At 41.1% G+C, this 25083-nt stretch overlaps 1 protein-coding gene across 2 annotated transcripts in view; it reads left to right on the top strand.

The window, feature by feature from the left end:
* The window catches only part of alg6 (ALG6 alpha-1,3-glucosyltransferase), a 35737-nt gene extending 14663 nt beyond the window's left edge, over positions 1 to 21074 (top strand). Inside the window, exons 12-14 of one of the 2 annotated variants that reach the window (XM_061825746.1) lie at positions 3539 to 3607; positions 5018 to 5204; positions 17481 to 21074. In XM_061825746.1, the coding sequence (XP_061681730.1) occupies positions 3539 to 3607; positions 5018 to 5204; positions 17481 to 17678 (454 nt within the window). In that variant the 3' untranslated portion in view covers positions 17679 to 21074. The remainder of the gene's footprint in view (positions 1 to 3538; positions 3608 to 5017; positions 5205 to 17480) is intronic. The other variant, XM_061825744.1, reaches the window with a different exon arrangement.
* Positions 21075 to 25083: the final 4009 nt, after the last annotated feature.

Here is a 25083-nt window from a genome sequence, read left to right as displayed (position 1 = left end):
GTGAGATCAATAGTGTGATCAAATCTTCTTCTTCTTCTTTTCCTTTCGGCTTGTCCCGTTAGGGGTCGCCACAGCGTGTCATCTTTTGCCATCTTAGCCTATCTCCTGCATCTTCCTCTCTAACCCCAACTGCCCTCATGTCTTCCCTCACCACATCCATAAACCTTCTCTTTGGTCTTCCTCTCGCTCTTTTGCCTGGGAGCGCCATCCTCAGCATCCTTCTACCAATATACTCACTCTCTCGCCTCTGAACATGTCCAAACCATCGAAGTCTGCTCTCTCGAATCTTGTCTCCAAAACATCCAGCTTTGGCCGTCCCTCGAATGAGCTCATTTCTAATCCTATCCAACCTGGTCACTCCGAGCGAGAACCTCAACATCTTCATTTCTGCCACCTCCAGTTCAGCTTCCTGTTGTTTCTTCAGTGCCACCGTCTCTAATCCGTACATCATGGCCGGCCTCACCACTGTTTTGTAAACTTTGCCCTTCATCCTAGCAGACACTCTTCTGTCACATAACACACCAGACACCTTTCGCCAGCTGTTCCAACCTGCTTGGACCCGTTTCTTCACTTCCTGACCACACTCTCCATTGCTCTGTATTGTTGACCCCAAGTATTTGAAGTCGTCCACCCTCGCTATCTCTTCTCCCTGTAGCCTCACTCTTCCCCCTCTACTTTTCTCATTCACGCACATATATTCTGTTTTACTTCGGCTAATCTTCATTCCTCTCCTTTCCAGTGCATGTCTCCATCTTTCCAATTGTTCCTCTGCATGCTCCCTGCTTTCACTGCATATGACAATATCATCTGCGAACATCATGGTCCAAGGGGATTCCAGTCTAACCTCATCTGTCAGCCTATCCATTACCACTGCAAACAGGAAGGGGCTCAGAGCTGATCCCTGATGCAGTCCCACCTCCACCTTAAATTCCTCTGTCACACCTAAGGCACACCTCACCATTGTTCTGCTGCCATCATACATGTCCTGTACTATTTTAACATACTTCTCTGCCACACCAGACTTACGCATGCAGTACCACAGTTCCTCTCTTGGTACTCTGTCATAGGCTTTCTCTAGATCCACAAAGCCACACTGTAGCTCCTTCTGACCTTCTCTGTACTTTTCCACGAGCATCCTCAAGGCAAATAATGCATCTGTGGTACTCTTTCTAGGCATGAAACCATACTGTTGCTCGCAGATACTTACTTCTGTCCTGAGTCTAGCCTCCACTACTCTTTCCCATAACTTCATTGTGTGGCTCATCAACTTTATTCCTCTATAGTTCCCACAGCTCTGAACATCCCCTTTGTTCTTAAAAATGGGAACTAGAACACTTTTCCTCCATTCTTCAGGCATCTTTTTGCCCGCTAGTATTCTGTTGAATAAGTTGGTCAAAAACTCCACAGCCATCTCTCCAAATTGCTTCCATACCTCTACCGGTATGTCATCAGGACCAACTGCCTTTCCATTTTTCATCCTTTGTAGTGCCTTTCTGACTTCCCCCTTAGTAATCATTTCCACTTCCTGGTTCTTCACTCTTGCCTCTTCAACTCTTCCTTCTCTCTCATTTTCTTCATTCATCAACTTCTCAAAGTATTCTTTCCATCTATTTAGTACACTACCGGCACCAGTCAACACATTTCCATCTCTATCCTTAATCACCCTTACCTGCTGCACATCCTTCCCATCTCTATCCCTCTGTCTGGCCAACCTGTAGAGATCCTTTTCTCCTTCTTTCGTGTCCAACCTGGTGTACATGTCTTCATATGCCTCTTGTTTAGCCTTTGCCACCTCTACCTTTGCCCTACGTCGCATCTCGATGTACTCCTTTCGCCTCTCCTCAGTCCTCTCAGTATCCCACTTCTTCTTCGCTAATCTCTTTCCTTGTATGACTCCCTGTATTTTGGGGTTCCACCACCAAGTCTCCTTCTCCCCTTTCCTACCAGATGACACACCAAGTACTCTCCTGCCTGTCTCTCTGATCACCTTGGCTGTCGTCGTCCAGTCTTCCGGGAGCTTCGGTTGTCCATCGAGAGCCTGTCTCACCTCTTTCCGGAAGGCCGCACAACATTCTTCCTTTCTCAGCTTCCACCACATGGTTCTCTGCTCTACCTTTGTCTTCTTAATCTTCCTACCCACCACCAGAATCATCCTACATACTACCATCCTATGCTGTCGAGCTACACTCTCCCCTACCACTACTTTACAGTCAGTAACCTCCTTCAGATTACATCGTCTGCACAAAATATAATCTACCTGCGTGGTTCTACCTCCGCTCTTGTAGGTCACTATGTGTTCCTCCCTCTTCTGGAAAAAGTGTTCACTACAGCCATCTCCATCCTTTTTGCAAAGTCCACCACCATCTGCCCTTCAAAGTTCCTTTCATGGATGCCGTACTTACCCATCACTTCTTCATCGCCCCTGTTTCCTTTACCAATATGTCCATTACAATCTGCACCAATCACAACTCTCTCGCTGTCTGGGATGCTCAGAACTACTTCATCTAGTTCCTTCCAGAATTTCTCTTTCAACTCTAGGTCACATCCTACCTGTGGGGCATAGCCGCTAACCACATTATACATAACACCCTCAATTTCAAATTTTAGTCTCATCACTCGATCTGATACTCTTTTCACCTCCACGACATTCTTAGCCAGCTCTTCCTTTAAAATAACCCCTACTCCATTTCTCTTCCCATCTACTCCGTGGTAGAATAATTTAAACCCTGCTCCCAAACTTCTAGCCTTACTACCTTTCCACCTGCTCTCTTGGATGCACAGAATATCAACCTTTCTCCTAATCATCATGTCAACCAACTCCTGTGCTTTTCCTGTCATAGTCCCAACATTCAAAGTCCCTACACTCAGTTGTAGGCTCTGTGCATTCCTCTTTTTCTTCTGACGCTGGATCCGGTTTCCTCCTCTTCTTTGTCTTCGACCCACAGTAGCTGAATTTCCACCGACGCCCTGCAGGTTAGCAGTGCCGGGGGCGGGCGTTGTTAACCCGGGCCACGACCGATCCGGTATGGGATTCTTTAGATGAACGCTCATATTTGTTTGGCACAGTTTTTACGCCGGATGCCCTTCCTGACGCAACCCTCTGCATTTATCCGGGCTTGGGACCGGCCTACAGATTGCACTGGTTTGTGCCCCCATAGGGCTGCATTAATAGTGTGATCAAATCAAACTCTGAAATGTAGATATCATTACATCTGATGAATTGATGACGCAGCCAGTTGTTAATTAAACATTGTCAAGTTGTAGCAAAGTATTGCTCGTCCTGTTGTAATGTAACAGAGGGAAATGGTTCTATATTACTAAAAGACTTACAACTATCATTGTAATCTGGTGAAAGGGCAAATGCTGTGTGAGGAGTGACCAGTTCAAGAGCCTCTTGTATCATCATGTTATTAGTTTTAACATTACAGAGATGTGCTGCAAGTGTACATTTGGTGCTGACCCAACACAGTCTCATATCCCCTCTACTGCATAGTGTGTTTGACAGTGTTGACAACCGGTTTATCTTGATCTTTTCTAGGCCTGTCTGTCTCTTCTTGAATGACCTTCCACTAATGTCAGTTTGGTTCCTGCAAGTTTCTACATTCAGGTAAATCAAAATGCAGATTTCGAACCAGTTACATGGACAGAAGTCTGTTCTATATATTGTTGGTGATTACAGTTGACATGTACTGTATTCATTTAGAACCTAGATGAGAATGTATTTGTGCATTTAATCCATTACACTATTAAAGACTGCAAGGATTAGTGACACTGGATCAGAGGGGGACTTACTGTATGTAGCACTTGGGGAGCATTTCAGGCTTTCAGCGCCTTGCTCAAGGGCAAGGTTGGGGGTTGTGGGGATGGGTGGAGGATTATATGGTTCATCATTATGTCCTTTCCTGGTGTTCTTCGTCAGGTGGCACGCTAAAATACTAGGCCAGCGTGTCTTCAAAAGCAAAATTCTAGACCTTGAGTCAAGGTCGCTTCTTATCTTAAATCTAAATGTTTCTTTGAAGAACCTACTACATAAATGATGAATTGATGCAAAATCCTTCCATTGCAAAAGTTGCCAAAGGTATATAATTATCTGGTACAAGGTAACCAGTCCACATAAAGCTGTCAATTCATTTTCACACGATTTAACTGTTACTCTAATAGGCTTTTGCTGTCTGTAATCTGGCAATTATCAAATTCCAAATGTTATAGTAATAGTCTTTGAAATGTCCGTGAGTTGGTCGGGTTAAGGTGAGGACTGGTTTTGGATAGACAAGTAGTGTTTCAGGTGCTTCCTCAACTTTCACCAGCTGTTGTTAAATTCTTCCGGGGCAGCTCTAATTGTTGTGTGTGTGGTTTAGTATAAAGATACATGGGGATTACGCTACATAGTCAGAATGCCTGCTGTCTAAGTGCACATTGTATAGGAACAGGAGGTCATTCTCTAGTTTCTCAGTCCAGTCTGACATAGACATAATGCGCATCCATCCCAGGCCCCATTATCTCAAAAATGCATCTTTTGTTTGCATAATTGACTGAATGAATGCTCAAGATGAACAGGGCGAGAACAGAATGTAACCAGTCTGTTTAAATTGATTATGTGTTTCTAAAATGTTTAGCTGTTGAATGGGGCATTTTTATGTTTGCAGAAAGAATAACAATGAATGTTTTGTTGAGAATGGAGAAGTTTTTGATAGTTAGGGTGTTGTGTGATTTGCTATGAGTCAACTGTTTCTCTTGTCCATGGCCCTCTGCTAAAGTAAGATAAGATTTGTATAGATGACAGTTATCTCTCTCAGGGACAAAATGCTGCTGCAGTATGTTTTAAGATAAAAGCTCAACAATGTAACGTTGCCTTGCACTTAGCAAACATATTTGTGAACCTAATGACATACCGCTTGGCATTTGTAATAAATATTATTTAGCGTTCTTTGTCCAGGTTTAGATTGAAATTAATCATACATAAAGATGTGCTTACAAACAGCATTTCTCTCCCCCCACACCCACCCCAAATGTGCAGCATGCTGCCTCTGTTTCTGAAGGACGGTCTTCTGGTGCCATATGTTGTGACTTCGCTAGCCTTCCTCTTCTTCAGCATCTCCTTGCTGTCACCATTGGAGCACTGTTCAGAAGAAGAGCTTGCACTGAGAGCCTACCACAAACTCCTTTTTTCCAAAATGGACCTGGCTTGGATAGTGAAATGGAAGGTAAAGAACATAAAGAATAGTATATTATTTACTTTGAGTAAAATATTTGATCCATTCAGGTTAGCAAGTTCAGTTTTTGGGTTTCTGGATACTGTGTCAGCTGTGTGTATGGGTATAGAATGAAGGTACATTTAGCCAAAACAAGCTAGTGCTAGTCTACCAGTCTTGTAGTACGGTTTTGTTCCTTAAAGCCAACCTTATGTCACCAAATGTATTGATCAATCAATTGATCAATAAATCTGTCAATCATACCTCTACTTATATAGAACCTTTCATACTTAAAAAGGAACGCAAAGTGCTTCACAAAACAAACGATAGAAGATAGTATTAGCATAGCTAGGACATAAACCATTTAGTGATTTATAGATCAGCAGCAGAAATTTAAAGCTAATTGGGAGCCTGTATAGAGACTTTAGAATTGAAGAAATGTGTTCTGATCTCTTTGTTCTAGTCAGAATCTGAGCTACGGCATTTTGAATGAGTTGTAGCAGGTTAATGCGTTTTTGTGGGAGTCCATTGAGAAAACCATTACAATAATCAAGTCTACTTGAGATAAAAGCATGGATGAGCTTTTCCTGGTCTCCTCAGCACATGCAACCCATCACTCTGGAGATTATCTTACTCTGGTCAAAGGCAGTTTTAGTAATTGATTTAACAAGACTGTTGAAAGTGAGGGTGCCAGTAAACCAAGGTTTCAGACTTGGCCTTTGTTTTTTCAAAGAAAGTGACTCCAGCTATTTACTAACAGCAATCCTCTTTTTCGCCAAAAACAATCATATCAGTTTTGTCGTGGTTTAGTTGAAGAAAGTTTTGACTCATCCAGTTATTTATCTGTATTAGAAAGTGAGACAACACCTCAATTGGACTGTAGTCATCTGGAGACACTACTAGATATAACTGTGTGTCATCTGCATATGTGATAGTCAACATTAAGGTACTGAAGAATTTGACTCAAGGGTTACATATGAAGAGTTTGTTTTCAAAACGCGACATAGGCATTTTTTTCAGATTTACGAAACTCCCGCCAAAATTATTCCATTCGGAGCTGGATAATTTTGGCGTGAGTTTCGTAAATCTGAAAAAAATGCCCATGTCGCGTTTTGAAAACAAACTCTTCATATACAAACTGAACAACAGGCAAGAAAGCAGAAGACTAAGGCCAAGACACACCCCCATCAGAACTCTTTTATCTCGCACCTCCCCCAGTAAGGAACCATAGAAACAGATAAAAATACAAACAAATAAATAACAAACTAAGACTACTCCATGAGATCTTGAAGTGCAGAATAAATAATAATTTGAAAACAAATAAAAAGCACACTGCAACATGCCTCCTGGGTGCCTTCCGGGTGAAAGTGTTCCAGGCACATCCCACTGGGAGGAGACCCAGGGACGATCCAAGACACGCTGGAGAGACCATCTTTTGCCTGGCCTCGGGTTCCCCGCGGAAGAGCTTAAGGAAGTACCTGGGGTGAGGGAAGTCTGGGCATCATTGTTAAAGCTACTGCCCCCACGACCCAACCTCTGATAAACTGCCCTCTTGTCTGTGTCTGTAGTGTGGAGTCTTGTGTCAGTGGTGAAGTGATGCGCATATTGTCTAAATATGGCCCAAAACGATATGGTAAAATGGCCCTGGTCGCTTCACTCGCTAAAAAAGAGCTTCAGTCTCTGAAGGGGCACCAGAAAAATATGAAAATTGCTCTCGTTCATCTGCCATTGCATTTGGCACAACGTGTTTTCAATGGCAAATGCTCCAGTGTGATGTCTGCACATGACATCAGAGACAAATATGGCCACCACTGTGATGCGCATTGTATCGAGTCAGACTGACGTAACTTTGTGATATAATAAACCGCTCCAAGCTCACTTTTCACCACTCTTATTATCATCAAAGTGATTAATATTATTTGTAGGTTTGAGAACAATACCTATTTTAAGATTTGATTTTTGATCAGTGGAATTTTAAGGCAAAATCTCAAGACATAAGCCAGGAAGCTAAAACCCGGGTGCAAATGAGTCTTCCAAATGGACACTGACCATAAGCATACTGTCAAAATGGTTAAAAAGTTGACGATAACAAAGTCAATGTCTTGGAATGGCCATCCAATCCAATCTAAATTTTGTGGGCAGATCTGAAAAGGCGTGTGCGAGCAAGGCAACAAACATGACTCAGTTACACCGTTTCTGTCAGGAGGAATGGGCCAGTATTCCAGCAGAGTATTGTCAGAAACTTGTGCAAGGTTACCCAAAATGTGTGACCCACGTTCAAAGGAAATGCTACTTAATACTAAGGAAATTAATTTAAACTTTTTACCTTGAAGAAAAAAAATAAAAATTGAGAAATTCTGTCATGATTGTGGGATTTAACAAACTAAATAAATTGGTTGATTTTGACTGACCTGAAACAGGAGAAGCGTATTGTGATTTGACTTCAGTGAGAAAAAAAAATGAAACGTGTGTGTATGTAAACTTCTGGCTTCAACTGTAAATGTAAAGAGTATCCTTTATTTTGTATTTTTGTAAGCCCTAAAAAAATCAAGGCTTTATAATTTTTTAGGGCAAAAAAAATAAAGCCTTGATTTTTACATTTGTTATCCCACAGAGTGCCTCAGTCTGGAATGTTTTTTCGCAGCTCTAAGACCATGTAACCCTCCTAAGAACACCAGGCGGTAGAGGGATACCAGCAGTGCTCCAGCCGCCCATTGTTATGACATCACAACATGAATCCGAGACAAGAACTCAACGTTTCAGCTTTTATCTCCAAATATATGAACAGTGAAGAAAATAAGTATTTGAACACACTGCTATACTCCAAGTTCTCCCACTTAGAAATCATGTAGGGGTCTGAAATTTTCATCGTAGGTGCATGTCCACTGTGAGAGAGCAAATCTAAAAAGAAATCACAATCTATGCTTTTTTTAAATGATTAATTTGTGTGATACAGCTGCAAATGCGTATTTGAACACCTGAGAAAACCAATGTTAATATTTGGTACAGTTGCCTTTGTGTGCAATTACAAAGGTCAAATGTTTCCTGTAGTTGTTCACCAGGTTTGCACAAACTGCAGGAGGGATTTTGGCCCACTCCTCACACAGATCTTCTCTAGATCAGACAGGTTTCTGGGCTGTCTCTGAGAAACAAGGAGTTTCAGCTCAATCCAAAGATTTTGTATTGGGTTTCGGTCTGGAGACTGACTATGCCACGCCAGAACCTTGATAAGCCTCTTACAGAGCCACTCCTTGGTTTTCCTGGCTGTGTGCTTCGGGTCATTGTCATGTTGAAAGACCCAGCCATGACCCATCTTCAATGCTCTGACTGAGGGAAAGAGGTTGTTCCCCAAAATCTCACAATACATGGTTGCAGTCATCCTCTCCTTAATACAGTGCAGTCATCCTGTCTCATGTGCAGAAAAACACCCCCAAACCATGATGCTACCATCCCAATGCTTCACAGTAGGGGTGGTGTTCTTGGGATGGAACTCATCATTCGTCTTCCTCCAAACACGGTTAATGGAATTATGACCAAAAAGTTCAATTTTGGCCTCATCTGACCACAAAACCTTCTCCCATGACTTCTCTGTATCATCCAAATGGTCATTGGCAAACTTAAGGCGGGCCTTGACATTTGCTGATTTATGCAGGGGAACCTTCCCTGCCATGTATGATTTCAAACCATGACGTCCGAGTGTATTACCAACAGTCACCTTGGAAACGGTGGTCCCAGCTCCTTTCAGGTCATTGACCAAGTCCTGTCGTGTAGTCCTGGGCTGATTCCTCACCTTTCTAAGGATCATTGAGACCCCATGAAGTGATGTCTTGCATGGGGCTCCACTCCAATTGAGATTTCGTCATGTTTAGCTTCTTCCATTTTCTAATGATTGCTCCAACAGTGGACCTTTTTTCACCAAGTTGCTTGGTAATTTCTCCGTAGCCCTTTCCAGCTGTGTGGAGTTGTACAATTTTGTCTCTGATGTCTTTGGACAGTTCTTTGGTCTTGGCCATGTTAGAAGTTTGAGTCTTACTGATTGTATGAGGTGGACAGGTGTCTTTATTCAGCTAAAGACCTCACACAAGTGCATCTGATTCAGGATAATACATGGAGTGGAGGTGGACTTTTAAAAGCGGACTAACAGGTCTTTGAAGGTCGGAATTGTAGCTGATTGACAAGTGTTCAAATACTTATTTGCAGCTGTATCACACAAATAAATTGTTAAAAAAAACATACATTGTGATTTCTGGATTTTTATTTTTAGATTCTCTCTCTCACAGTGGACATGTAGCCACGATGAAAATTTCAGACTCCTCCATGATTTCTAAGTGGAAGAATTTGCAATATGGGAGGGTGTTCAAATACTTAATTTCTTCACTGTATGTATTTGACCCAAATACAGTGATGAAAATAAGTATTTTAATGTATGTATTCGACCAAACTACAGTGAAGAAAATGAGCATTTGAACACCCCGCTATAAATGTTCTCCCACTTAGAAGTCATGGAGGGGTCTGAGATTTTCATTCTAGCTGCATGTCCACTGTGAGAGAGAGAATCTAAAAAGAAAACGAAAATTGTTTTCAGTTTTCAAACAAAAAATAAATTAATTGGCATTAATGTTCTATTATTATGGTTTAAAGTTGCACTATATTATAGTGATTTTTCTGATCTATTGACTTCATTCAGGCGGCACGGTGGCTCAGCTGGTAAAGCATTGGCCTCACAGTTCTGAGGTCCCAGGATCAATCCCAGACCCATCTGTGTGGAGTTTGCATGTTCTCCCTGTGCCTGCGTGGGTTTTCTCCGGGCACTCCGGTTTCCTCCCACATCCCAAAAACATGTAACATTAATTGGAAACTCTAAATTACCCCTAGTTGTGATTGTGAGTGCAGCTGTTTATCTCCATGTGCCCTGCGATTGGCTGGCAACCAGTTGAGAGTATACCCGTCTCCTGCTCGTTGACAGCTGGTATAGGCTCCAGCACTCCCCGCGACCCTCGTGAGGATAAGCGGCAAAGAAAATGAATGGATGGATGACTTAATTCATCTTTAAAAAATAATCTGAATATTAGAAACAGGGCTTAGAATAATGCAATGCATGTTTTGCATGACTGTTATCAATAATAGTGTTTTCTTTAATGGTTTATTTCATCACTGCAGTGAAGAGGATGTATCGCCAATACATTTTTTAAATTCCATCTTAATGAGACAATTTATGTTCATAAAGAAAAAATGAGACAATTTATGTTCATAAAGAAAAAAACTATGTGGCATTGTAAACTGTGCTCTTCAGAGAATGAATTTAATCATTTATTTGAGTTCCCACAGTGTCCTGAGTGGCTGCAAGCCCCCAGGCTCATATCAAAAGGGGCACTGGTAGGGTGTCAGAGATTAAGTGAAGGTGTCTTTTTATAGCGTGTGTCATTAACACACGTTTGGCTAGATATATTTATTTACACAAGCAGCATAAATAGAGAGCACCAGTGACGGTGATAGAGTTTCATGGGTTTGCGCTGGCGGGGCACAAGGTGTTTCCTCAATCGTACTCACTGATTTATCTTTGGGTCATCAAGCTTAAATAGACATACTGTAGAAGTGATCTAAGTCTCACCATCAGCTGTTTGCATTGCTGGTGGTAAATTAAATTACTGCTTGGTTTGACCAATCATAGTCACATCACAACAGTTTGCTTTTAGCCTGAAGTGCCAGGTCATTTTTTATTTTATTTTTTTTGGGGGGGGGGATTCAGCGGAAATATTTTGGACATGGGTACATCGCATCAAGCTCTGTAGTGGTTAAATGTCATTTAGGAGTGATTCTGTCAGGGACAAATTCAGAAATGTTTTCTTTAGTCAAAAAGATTCAGATGTTGAATATTATTCAGGGGATTATCTGTTTATGGTGATATCTTGAGAGATGGTTTTGCGATTATATTGCAATAATCCCAAAAAGACTCATGGCTGTATTAGCTCAAAAGGGTATTTCTACTAAATACGAAACAAAGGGTCTGAATACTTTTGGCTGTGTGTTTTCTTTTTGAATAAATAAGCAAAAATGTCAACAATTGTTTTTTCTGTTAATATGGGGTGCTGTGTGTACATTGAGGACAAAAAAATAGCTTAATTGTTTTAAATGGCTGCAATATAACAGTAAAAAATGAAGGGGGTCAGAATACCTTCGATACCCAGTCTATGTTTTTCTAATGGTAGATTTGTTGGCAGATGTGCCATAGTTTTTAGCTGACATTCAAGGTTTTTGTTTTTTTTTTTTTTTACTTCTATTGTATTATCTTTACAAGACAGGAGAATAGCAACTGTTGAACTTCTTCCATTTTTGGAAAATGTTTAGAAAATTTAGAAAAGCCCCAAGACTTTTATCAATATTTTTGTAACTCCTTCCAGCTTTTTTGCATGTTAAATTTTAATTGTAGGTACTCTGACTGTTTTTTTCTGAGACAAAGTTCACGTTCAAGGATTTTTTTTAACTTCTTTTGAGGATTTCTACACTGAGTTATCTTTACTGGATTGTAGAATGGCAGCAGTGCTGAACTTTTTCCATTTTTGGAAAACTTGGAAAAACACCAAGGCTTTTATCAAAACAGTGGAATCTCGGATTTAGACATAATTCGTTCTTGTGTGGTGTTCAATGTCCGATTTGTTCAACCTCCGAAACATTTTTTCCATAGGAAATAATGTAAATGAGTTCCCAATCTGTTGCCAACCTTCAAATAGTAAATTCCTATTTTAATTCCTATTTCAGTAATTATTAACTATTTTGATCTATGGCATTTACTTTGAAATCCTAGTCCCTCCTTTGGCAACACTCCCTACTTTTATTACATTTTTATTCTTTAAAATAGTCGAAATAGTTGACTTAGCCAAGCAGTCATAGCAAGAGCCGTAACAAACATGCACCCCTTTTTCGTACTCCTCGATCCACTGTGCTTTGCTCAATTTTCCTTTTTCTTTGCTGCTTGTAGCAATCCCATCTTTCTTTGGGGCCATGGGAAAGAAAATATTGGAAAAATTAAACTTATCTTAAGGAGCACTCGCAAAAAACACTCTTGTGTACGAGTAACTGCTTGACTCGAAGTTGCCAGTGGCTCGTCTCAGCACTGTACCATGTGCATTCGGCGTCACTTGTCTTGAGTCAGCTACCTGGAAACATGGGTGTAGCTTTGCTCAGATTTTAGGACACCCAGAAATAGGTAAAAAACCGAGGCCCTTTTTATGCAGATGTTTTGGGTCAAACACCGATTTGTACAACCACCGAGATGTTCAAACACTGAGGTTCCACTGTACTTTAGCAACCCCTTCCAGCATTTTTGCATGTTAAATTTTTACTGTAGGTATTGTGAGAGCTGTTTTGTCTCAAGCAAAGTTCACATTCAATGATTTTTTTCTTTTTTTAGACTTCTATTGAGGATTCTGTACTGTGATTTAGCAGTTATCTTTTACAGGACAAAAAACTAGTGACAGTGCTGAACATTTTCCATTTTTGGAAAAAATGGAAAAACACCAAGGATTTTAGCAATACTTTTGTAACCCATTCCATCTTTTTTGCATGCTAAATTTTAATTGTAGATATTCTGAGAACTCCTTTGTCAGAGACAAAGTTAATATTGGGCAATGATTCTTGAAAATAGAAAACTCAAAATTATTTTTAGGGCAGAGCAGCTTTAACTAACACCTGTAATGCCATTAACTTAAAGTGGACTCTAGGTTTACTGACTGATTCTGATTATTTCTTGGAGAACTTCTTTGCCTCGAAGTTTGGATACTTTTTCCCACCCTGCACTGTGAATGTTGCCATGTTGTTAAAACTTCGGTTGTTGTGACTTAAATGAAGATCATGATTTTTGACCCATTTATGCAGAAATCCCGCTAATTCCAAAGAGTTCACATTCTTTTTTATTTATTTTTTAATTTTTTTTACTGATGATTCAGAGCAAAAATGAAAACATGAGATCAAAGTTATTGCCTCAAGAAATTCAGAATAGGAATGTAGCAGGGCAACGATACTTTCTAGCTTGACTTCAATATTTCCAAGTATTCAGTGCCCTTTATAATTAATAGAATTTGTAGAAATTTGGGGCAAACAATCTTCCTGGAGCTTGCTGGTGACTAAAAACCCTGCAGTCTCTCTGGTTGAGTTCCATTGATCATTTGAAGATAGTGGGGGAATTTCTACATCAGTTCATAGTTGTTTCAAACTTCAATATGCTCATTTGGAAATGATAGCAATCTCTACGCAGCAGATTTTTTTTGTAACCTTGCCACAGTCCTGTCACTGAGATCGCCTCAGGCATTACCTTTAGTTGTATTGTTTAAATTTTGCTCTGAAGTGCATTGTCAGCTATAGGACTTTATCCATCCATCCACTTATCCTCACAAGGATCACAAGAGTGCTGGAGCCTATCCTAGCTGTATGTTGATCTCAATTCTTTATTTGCAACTTCCTAGGTCCTCAATCTTGTTTAGATGTTTGCGTCTCCCATTAAAAATGATGTTGAGGAATCCACCAATGAGGAGGAAGAAATGTTTAGAGCAATCAGATGGCCGCTCCATGTCTGACAGCATAATGGCTTTACTTACCAGACTTTCACGCAATTCAGTTCCATCTTGGTGACTATGTGAATCTCTGTCTCTATACAGCCAAAAGTTTACAGTGTGCAAAAACACTTAATTTTTTGGTTCACTGTCTGAAGTCAAATCAGACTAAACCTTTCCTGTTCCAAGTCAGTCAAAAACTCAAATCATTTAATTTTGTTAAATGCCGCAATAATGAGAGAGAAAATTTCTTTGAGAATTGTATATTTTCATAGAGGTCAAAAGTTTACATGTTTTCTTAGTATTGAATTAGCATTTCCATTGAACTGCATGACTTGGGTCAAATGTTTTGGGTAACCTTACACAAGCTTCTGACAGTACTCAGAATCCTGGCCCATTCCTCCAGACAGAACTGGTGTAACTGTGTCAAGTTTGTCGGCTGCCTTGCTCGCACATGCCTTTTCAGATCTGCCCACAAATCTTTGGTGGGATTCAGATCTTTGTGATGGCCACTCCAAGACATTAACTTTGTTATCCTAAAGCCACTTTTTAACCATAACCAGGCAGTATGCTTAGGGTCAATGTCTATTTGGAAGAACCCATCCATCCATCCATCCATCCATTTTCTTTGCCGCTTATCCTCACAAGGGTCGCTGGTAGTGCTGGAGCCTATCCCAGCTGTCAATGGGCAGGAGGCAGGGTACACCCTGAACTAGTTGCCAGCCAATCGCAGGGCACATAGAGAAAAACAACCGCACTCATGATCATACCCAGGGGCAATTTATAGTGTCCAATTAATGTTGCATATTTTTAGAATGTGGAAGGAAACTGGAGTGCCTGGAGAAAACCCATGCAGGCACGGGGAGAACATGCAAACTGCACACAGGCGGGTCCGGGATTGAACGCGGGACCTTAGAACTTTACAAGCTGATCCACCGTGCTGGTCATTTGGAAGAACCATTTGCGTCCAAGTTTTAGCTTCCTTGCAGATGTCTTGAGATTTTGCCTTAATATCTTAATATCATGAGCGACTCATGTTATGCGGGTGAAGGACACCCACAAGCGGGCTGTTGTGTGGGGGAAGGACACCCACAAGCATGACAGCATGGTGTTCTCAGGTCTACAAACTTCCCCCCTTTTCCTCCAGATGTAATGTTGGTCATTATGGCCAAACAGCTCCACATTAGTTTCATCAGACCACAAGACATGTCTCCAGAAGTAAAGATCTTTGGCTTGGTGTCTTTTTGCAAACTGTAATCTGGCTTTTTTTATGTTTCTCTAGAGTAATGGTTTCATTCTTGATGAGTGGGCCTTTTAACCCATCTCAGTGCTGGACTTGTTTCACTGTGGATAATGACACTTTCTTACCAACTTCATCCAGCATCTTCACAAGGTCTTTAGCTTTTGTTCTGGGGTTGAGTCGAACATTTTGGAGCAAAACATGTTCATCTTTTGGACACAGAGCCCGTTCCTTCCTGAGTGGTGTGATGGCTGGACATTCCTGTGATGTTTATACTTGCATATAATTGTTTGGAAGGTGTGGTCTTAAATACATCTCCAGGTGTGCCGACAATTAACTTACATGTTGTCAGTTAACTTATCAGGAGCTTTCAATGACAGTATTTTTTGTGAATTCTCTTAAATGAAAAGTCATCCTTTCATAGAGACACCAATTACATGATGTGAATCAGTGAAATCTAAGGAATTGTCTGCAGTCTTATGAGACTGGATTTTTGTAAAGGCACAAATCTGTGGAAGGATACAAAAGAATTTCAGCAGAATTGGAAGTCTCGAAAAGCACTGTGGTCTCAATTAGTTTGGAACCACTAGGACATTTCCTGGATCTGGCCATCTGATCACGCTGAATAACTACGAGAGAAGGACCTTGTTCATCAAGGTGAACAAGAACCCTATAGTCACTCAGGGGGAGCTCCTGCGCTTCCTTGTGAAGATAGGAGAATCATCAAGGAAGAAGAATCAACACACTCCACCATCAGGGCTTTATGGTAGAGTCACTTCTCACTAAAATTACTTCTCAGACATGCTGAAACAAAATTTTCTGGTCTGATGAAACCAAAAAAGAACTTGTGGGCTTGAATCACAAGTTTCATATCAGGAGAAGAAGAGGTAGTGGTCATTATCTGGCAAACACCATCCCTACTGTGAAGCATGGTGGTGGCAGCATCATGGCTGGTTTTCCTGGTGCAGGAACTAGGTCACTAGTCTGCATACAGGGTAAGATGCCAGCTGTCATATACAGAGATGTTCATCAAGACAACTTGCTTCAGAGTGTTCTGGAACTCAGACTATGCCATTGATACAACTACCAACATGATAATGAGTCAAAGCACACAGCGAAGACAACAAAGGAGTGGCTTCAGGAGCAGACTGTGAGTGTCCTTGAGTGTCCCACACAGAGCCCAGACTTCAATCCAATCGAGCCTTTCTGGATAGACCTAACAAAAGACCAATCTGATTGACCTAGAGAGGATCTGCAGAGAAGAATGGGAGAAAATGCCCCAAAACAGGTGTGTCAATCTTGTAGAGACATTCCAAAGACGACTTGAGGCTTTGATTGCAAGGCACACACCAAAGGCACGTCAACAAAATATTAACTCAAAGGGTGAATACATACTTATGTGTTATTTTTAAATGTTTACATTTTCAATAATTCATCGATCCATTTTCTGAGCCGCTTATCCTCACAAGGGTCGCGAGAGTGCTGGAGCCTATCCCAGCTATGAATCTACAGGCAGAAGGCGCTGTACACACTGAACTGGTTCCCAGCCAATCTCAGGGCACATACAAACAAAAAACTGTTACGAGTCTCCAATTAAAGCATGTTTTTGTGATATGGGAGGAAACTGGCGAGCCCGGAAAAAACCCACGCAGGAACAGGGAGAACATGGAAACTCCACAGAGGCAGGGCTGGGATTTCAAACAGTACTCAGTACTGTGAAAGAGATGCTCTAACATTTTCAATAGATTTGTATGAAAATATTTTGGTGGCCCGATGGAGCAGGTGGTTAGAGCGTTGCCCTCACAGATCTAAGGATCGAGGTTCAAATCTCACCCCCGCCTGTGTGGAGTTTGCATGTTCTCAACATTACTGCGTGGGTTTTCACCAGGCACTCCGGTTTCCTCTTACATCGCCAAAACATGCATTACTGTCATTGGAGACTATAAATTATATTATTTATTATAAAATAAATCGGTGTGATTGTGCGTGTGATTTGTCTTTCTCTATGTGCTCTGCAATTGGATGGCAACCAGTTGCCAGTTGTCTCCTACCCGATTATAGCTGGGATAGACTCCAGCGCTCCCACGACCCTTGTGAGTATAAGCAGCTGAGAAATTGGTTGGCTGTATTAAAATATTTTTCGTTTGTCAGTATAGGATATTTTCTTTTTTTTTAAAAATAAAAATCAGCTTTATAATAAATCTGTCTCATTGCCAAATGTGGACAAAGTGAAGAGGTCTGAATACTTTCTAGTGGCTCTGTATACAGCGGGTATTGAAAATATTCAGACTTAGGGTTATCTGCAGAAATGTCAACAATTCTTCCTTTTTATTTCAATATGGAGTGCTGTTTTTACATTTAGGGGGAAAATAATGATTTTAGTAATTGGCTACAATCAAAGAGTGAAATATTTTAAGGAGTCTTAATACTTTCCTTACCCACTGTATATATTTTTATCTCATCATGTCACTCATGACAACCCCTGTGTTTTCCTTGCAGTTCTACTTCAGCATCTTGTCCATGGCCTGTTTGAGCATCGCAAGCGTCACTTTGTCTCCTCCAACTCATTTGCCCGACTTGTTTCCTGTGATCGTCTCTACTTTTTCTTTTTTGCATTTCTTAGGGACATTTCTGTACTTCAATATCGTCCAGTTTAGTGCATTGCCAAGTAAAAAAAGACAAAAGAAGAACAAATAAATTCACCACAGGGAGGTAAAGAGTTATTAACTCCGTAGAACCAGTGTTGCATAAAGGTATAAATTTGTTTTCACTATGCACGAGACCTTTTGCTCACTGCCAGTGTATACCGAAAGCAAATTAACATCATACAACGCAATTGTTTAACATCCACCCCGGTACTGCAAAATTGTACTGCAGAGTATAATGAAAGATTATAATTCTTTTCCCTTATGATGTAGCGAAAAAACGCTACCAAAAAAAATGCATCTTGGGATGATGTGTTGCAGTACCATCCCAAACATCTACGAAAACAGAAATAGTATTTTGTATAGAGCTCATGCATGTGACATCACCGTTTTCATGCCGCCATATTGCCGATCAAACAGCTGCTAGACATTGTCGGAGACATTGAACCGAAGCAGAATATTCACAATGCGCGAGACCTGTTGTGCTGTTAGTTGTCACAACAGACGAGACAGATATTCAAAGAGATCATTCTATGGAATATCAGCTGAAAAGACCAGAAAATATCGATGGATCTCGGCAATTAAACATGATGAATGGTGCCCAACCAAAATACACACGCCTGTATAGCAATCGCTTCATTTCAGCTAGGAATTATTGTTCTCAATCTCAAATAACCAAAAAGTATTTATAATGCCAAGTTGACTCGTTTGAGTATAATGCGTATTTAAAAAAAAAAAAAAAAACACCTTTCGCAGAGGTTTACCAAGGTTAATGTGTGGCCGCAATACGCTTCCATGTCCTAAATTTTTTTTTTCCCCAATCATAGTTAATGAAAGCGAGTTTGTGTAAAACCAGGGGCCATTTATTTAATTATTGGTATTTCTTTTGAGAAAATCTAAGTGGGTCCATCACTACGTGGGCTTTATTCCTGATTGAGAACATATCCAGCAACAAAGTATCTGTATGCATCGAGACTTTTACACGCTTTCAAACTCTTCCGCGTAAATTTAGACGATTTACTCACCAGATCCATGTGTATATCCAGTTGTCCAAGACAAGTGGAAGCGAATTAACAGTCCAATGTCTTATCGGCGAAAACATCATCTTCGGCATTAAACATAGGTCTTCTGTGCCAAGTGTCTCTAATATTTCCACGTACGGAGTTTATTATGACCTTCTAAATTTTTAATGGTATCGGACAAAACTCTGGATGTTGTGCTATAAGACATATTTTCGTTTCGTCTCAACGGAATTAACTTGCAACAATGCTTTGACCGGCAATGTGGTGACATTACGTGATTTTATGATGTAGGTGCACAAGCCCTATAGAGTTTTTGTATTATCATAATTATTATAGTTGTTTTCTTGAGCTGCAGTAAATGTGTTTGTGTACCTTTTTATATGGTGCTATACAGCATGGGTTAAAATTACCATATTTGAAAAATATTTTTACACTGTAGAACTGTTAAAACATAAAGTGGAACCTTAGTAATACATTCCGGGTTCTGGTTGATCTCTGATTTATTCAATAAAAGCAGTTTTTAACATTTTAACCTCTTGATCTCATCTAAACTATTATTAAATGAGATTGCCTGGTGTCCTGATGATATGTCTGACGCGTTCATCAAAATATTTAAGGGTCAAGAATTATAACATTTAAAACGTTTTTGCTGTTGTAAAATTGGCTCATTTTAGTAGCAGATCTGTCCGATGCAATGCACCAATCCTTACGGGGTCGCTGTTGAAACTGGGTTGCATCAAACCAAAACCTGATGTGCAGCTAGTGATGTTAGTTAATTAGTCCCACAGTATTGTAACAGTGAGGTGGAAGTGAAGAACAACTTGCTCACATGCATGTTTTCAGAAATTGCAGGATTAAAGATTTACTTGGTTTGCCAAAAATGAGGATTTTCTGATAGATTTCACATCAATTCTTTCCTGACAATTGTATCCAATATGTTCCCAAGATAGTCTTAGTTTTGGTCCCTTTTGTTTTGGAGTAACTAGTCTTCTAACTGGACTCAATGGATGGTGCTCACTCCTTTCTTTTTTTCCACTGCATTTTTTTTTATTTTTACATCTGCAAGTTATTTTGTACAAAGGGATTTCAATCAGAAGACAAAATAACACAGAATGGCCCGTTTTATTACCTTGTTATATTGTACAATTCCAAGCAGTTACACATAAAACAGTCATTTTGCTAAACCACTACGATGGGGAAGAGAGAGGCAATTAGAGAAAATGACTTCTCCAAATGGTTTTATTCAACAAAATTAAAAATGAATTTCAAATCCTCGATAACAACGGGCCACCAAACAAGACGTGCACATTTCACACAAAATCACCAGCAAGACAGGCTCTTAAAAGAGATGATGGACGGTGACACATCTGACTGAGCATAATGCTATAAACTTGAAATACCACAGAAAAAAGGTGTATGCAATTTTGTTCTCCAATCTTTCTCTGAGTTAATGACATGGGCATAAAAAAACCCATTACAACTATAAATGTTAGCAGGTCAGTGAGAGGTGGTTGAACATCAGAAGCTCAGAGCCAAGGGCCAATAATGGGCCCACATGGGATCTTAAGATCCGGCTTTTTTTTTCTTTTTGGGAGCACAGAAGTGATGGGGACCAAATTGGAGCTGTATAGTAACTGTTGTGTACATGCTTGTTTTGGCTTTACTGAGCAGATTTATGTAGTTGACAAAATCAAAGGAAACAGTGGATTGCTTTTCCTCCTTTTTCCTCATCTAATGAGCACAAATATCAAAAAGTATGTTTTTCATAGCTCCAGTTTGAGTAATGCTGGAAAAGAGTTATTTAACCATACATTATATTTGTAAAGGCAAAAGCTGATGTACACAAACTCTTAAAAGGTGAGTCTTTCCACTCAATAGTTTATCTTGATTGGAAAAGATTTCTTGTCCTATCTTCTGCTTATTTTTTCAGCACCACATCATCATCATTTTTGTTGATATATTTTTCATACATGCAAACACCTTCCAAATCAACAAGTTATGTTGCCGTCCACTCACAATGAGTCTGTCTCGTCATACCACTTCAACCCCATGTCAGCTTCTATTCCCCCCACCCTCCAAAAAAAAAAACTCCATTGCCTGAGAAGGAACTAGTATTGAATGGGATACCATAATTTCTCATGGATAATAACTATCCCCCTCCCCCGAAAAATTTGTCCCAAACAAATGATGCGCATTATACATGGGAATAGGAGAAATGGGCTGGGGTGGGGACTCACATTTCATAAATGTATTCTGCCATCTTACAGTTATAGGAAAAGGGGGACACATTTCAATGTGCCATTGCCACCTAGAGGTTGTGAGAGGGGTGGAGGCTGCACTTTCATTCCAATTTGACTGGTACAGTACATATGACTCCTTTTGTACAGTTGTGATTTGTGTTGTGAGTGAGTTGTTTACATACCCTGGGAGAATGTGAAATATTGTTTTTTCTTTTTAAATAACACCGCCTGGGAATACCAGGTGCTGTAAGCTTATCTCCCCGGCTAAAATGCAGAGGGGTTGCATCAGGAAGGGAATCCGCCGTAAATCTGTGCCAAACAAATATGCGTTATCAGAGATGACACGCTGTGGCGACCCCTAATGGGACAAGCCGGAAGGAAAAGAAAAAGACTGACGACTGAACAACAACCATCAGTAATTTCCTCATGATTGTTTTCTTTGATGATGATTTTCTAAAATGATTGGTAGTTTAACCTGAATCCTATTGAGATCAAATTAAATAAGTTTTGTTGACACTTCATGTTTTCTTTCAAGAATTGTAGTCATCTTACAAATTCTGAACCTGTGGCGTGCTATCCAAACCATCATGGACAAAAAGGTCCCCCATCCCTACCCCCATGACAGCACTCAGAACTAATGCAAGGAAGGGGTCCGGACCAGATGACATTCCTGGCCGTGTCCTGAGAGACTGTGCAGATCTCCTCACGGACATCTTCAACACCTCACTGAGCCGTCTTTTCGACCTGCCTCAAAACCACCACCACCATCATCCCAGTCCAAAAGAAGCCATGTCCCTCCTGCTATAATGACTACCGCTCAGTTGCACTCACTCCTGTTACTATGACGTGCTTCAAGCACCTCGTCATCGTGCACATCAAACTCCCTCCCCCGATGCTGGACGCTACCAGTTTGCATATTGGTCCAACTGCTCGAGCGATGATGCTATCTCCACTGCCCTCCACTGTTCATCAACTTCATCTCAGAATTTAACACCATCATCCCCCTGTAGCTTATTCTCAAACTAGACCAGCTGGCACGCAACACCTCCTTGTGGAACTAGCTGTTGGACTTCCTGATGGCGAGACCCAGGCAGTTCGGGGTCAGCAGCAAAACCATTATGCTCAACACAGGGGCCCCTCTAGGATGTGTACTGAACCCCCGCCCCTCTTCACCCTGCTGACCCACAAAACCACACCCACATCCAACTCCAACCACTTCATCAAGTTTGCAGGTGACACGACTGTGGTGGCTCTCGTCAACAATGATGAGACAAGCTACAGGTGAGCTGCCTGGGGATGTGGTACAAGGACAAGAATCTCCACCTGAACTTGCAGAAGAATAAGTAGATCGTAGTGGACCTCAGGAGAGGGCACACTCAACATCCCCCACTAACCATCAACAGTGCTGCAGTAGTGTGAGGAGTGCAAACTTCTTGGGTGAATACATTTACGAAGACCTGTCCTGTGCCACTAACACCACAACACTGTCTAAAAAGGCTCAACAGCGGCTCTACTTCCTGACGAAAATGAAAAGAGCGAGAGCCACGTTCCCCCATCAATGATCTCCTTTGACAGTGGGGCGATCAAGAGCATCCTGTGCAGTAGCATCACTGTGTGTACGACACCAACACATCCTGCCGCAAGATCCTGCAACACACTGAGAGCAGCTGAAAAGATCACCTGTGTCCCTCTCCCTTCCCTCTGGACTTTATCACACCCACTTCAACTGCAAGGCCACCATGATCACACGTGCTCCCACTTACCCATCTCACTACCTCTTCAAATAGCTGCCATCAGAGAGGAGACTGCAGACCCTTTGAGTTAAAACCAGTAGGTTCAAAGATAGTTTCTTCCACCAGGTAGTCAGGATGCTCAACTCCCTCTTTGCTCTGTGGCCATAATTATTATCGCTCCCTGGCACCCACCACAACTGGCTTGACCATAAATTAAGATCAAGAACAAACTACACTTTAAGCACGGTATTTTCCTTTGCAACACTGGATACATTACCCAGCTGATTATTCTGCTACAATGTTGATAAATGTCTATAGAGTGTGCTCCTGCCCACACGCGGTTCACTGTTCGCAGCCCGCATATTCGCAGATTTTAGTGTCCAAGTTTTCTTTTTTTTTTTTAAATTTAGTGTTTTCACGATCGTAAAGGTCTTTAATTCTCTTCAAAATTGACGAGGCACTACATTAGACATGGCGCCTCACTGTGTGGTGCACCTTATGTGCACATTGAGTTCCAACATTTGCAAATGTTGTTGTGTGACTTGTCCAACAAACTACACTTAATCACACTGGTTACACTGTCAGCATGCATGCCAGCACGTTTTAGCGCCTATGTAAGCTACCAAATGGTCATGAGGCAGTGAGGAACAATTGCATTTCACATCTGTAAGCAGAAGAAGCTTACATTGCCCCACACACTGCCTGTGTGGGCAGGTTATCACTGACAATACACTACACACTCACGTTGTCACATCGATAGTAAGATTATCACATTCCAGCAAACAGAATGGCAATGTAAGATTCTTCTGCTTAAGAGTTGTTAAATGCAACTGTTCCTCACTATCTCATGAGCCCCCACATATGGTAGCATGTATGTTAACAGTGTAACCAGTGTATTAATACTGCGTCCATTATTCACAGGAGTGTAAGGAATGTAACAACCGTGAAGAATGGGGGAATACTATAATTTAATACACTGTCCATAATACTCAATCGTGTACACTGTTGTTCATGTTAATAACACACATCTATGTATACTGTATATAGGAATTGCAGTTCTGGTTAACTTAGCCAGATTGATTATATTAGTTATATTGTCTATAGTATAATGTACAATGTACAAAGTTTAGATGGACCTAGTTTATTTATATTTTATTCATGTAGTTTTAATGGTTTCGTCTATTATAGCACCGCAGGTCTGAGAGGAATGCTATTTTAGCTATGTTTTATCTCTTGTATATATAACACATCTGACAAAGTTACTAGAAACTGAATAATGTGATTAGCAACTATGCCCCACAGGTAGGATGTGACCTAGAGATGAAAGACAAATTCTGGAAAGAGCTAGACAAAGTAGCTCTGAACATCCCAGACAGAGACAGCGACGTGATTGGTGCAGATTGTAATGGACATGGTGAAGGAAACACGAGTCGTGATTGGTGCAGATTGTAATGGACATGGTGAAGGAAACACAAGTGAAGAAGTGATGGGTAAGTGTCATGATCCTGCCGCTCCAGCCCAGGCTGTGCGGGAGCCCGCGCGGTCACGCTAATTGGGAGGGACACACCTGTGGCTCATGCGGGCTGATTATCCCCTATATATATATATATATATATATATATATATATATGACCCGGATGACGAGTGGTCCTCCACCAGATCGTTGAGGTTCATGCCCCGTTCCAGCACTCTCGTATCCCTTATCGTCAACCCGTGTGTACCGACCTTCGCCTGTTCTCCGACCGACCCCGTAAGCCTGACTCCTTTGACACTTCTGCCTTCCTTGCTCGTTCTCCCGTGTACCGACTCCTGCCTGCCCGCTGACCTGCTCTCTACGCCCGACGTCCCAACTACCGCTGCTGCACCTGACTGCCTGCCCGATCCCCGACCATTGAATAATAAACGTTTTTCCCGAATTACATCTGCGTACTCCTACATTTGGGTCCTACCTTCGTTCCGATGGGTCGTGACAGTAAATACGGCATACAGGAAAAGAACCTTGAGGGACAATGTTTTAGAATTTGCAAAAAGGATGGAAATAGCTGTAGTAAGCACTTTTTTTCAAGAAGGACGAACATAGCATGACCTACAAGAGCAGAAGTGGAAGCACACAAGTGGATTACATTTTGTGCAATGTAATCTGATGGTTACTGACTATGGTAGTGGAAGGGGGAGTAGCTAGATAGCATAGGATGTTGGTGTGACTGGTGGTAGAGAGGAATATTAAGAATACAAAGGTAGAGCAGCAACAGTACATGAAATTATAGAAGCAAAAGGGTTAGGGAAGAAGTGGGACACCGAGTGGACCGAGGAGATGCAAAAGGAACACAGTACATGGACAATGATGTTTTCATATGAAATTGTCATATGTAGTGAAAGCAGGGAGCAAGTAGAGGAATGATTAGCCAAAGTAAGCCAGAATATACATGCATGAATGTGAGGGCTCAAGGGGGAATAGTGAG

Source organism: Syngnathoides biaculeatus, chromosome 7 (genome assembly GCF_019802595.1).
Source record: "Syngnathoides biaculeatus isolate LvHL_M chromosome 7, ASM1980259v1, whole genome shotgun sequence".
Classification (NCBI taxonomy): domain Eukaryota; kingdom Metazoa; phylum Chordata; class Actinopteri; order Syngnathiformes; family Syngnathidae; genus Syngnathoides; species Syngnathoides biaculeatus.
The sequence above is the reverse complement of the archived record's forward strand: the minus strand, read 5'-3'. Positions and strand labels throughout refer to the sequence as shown.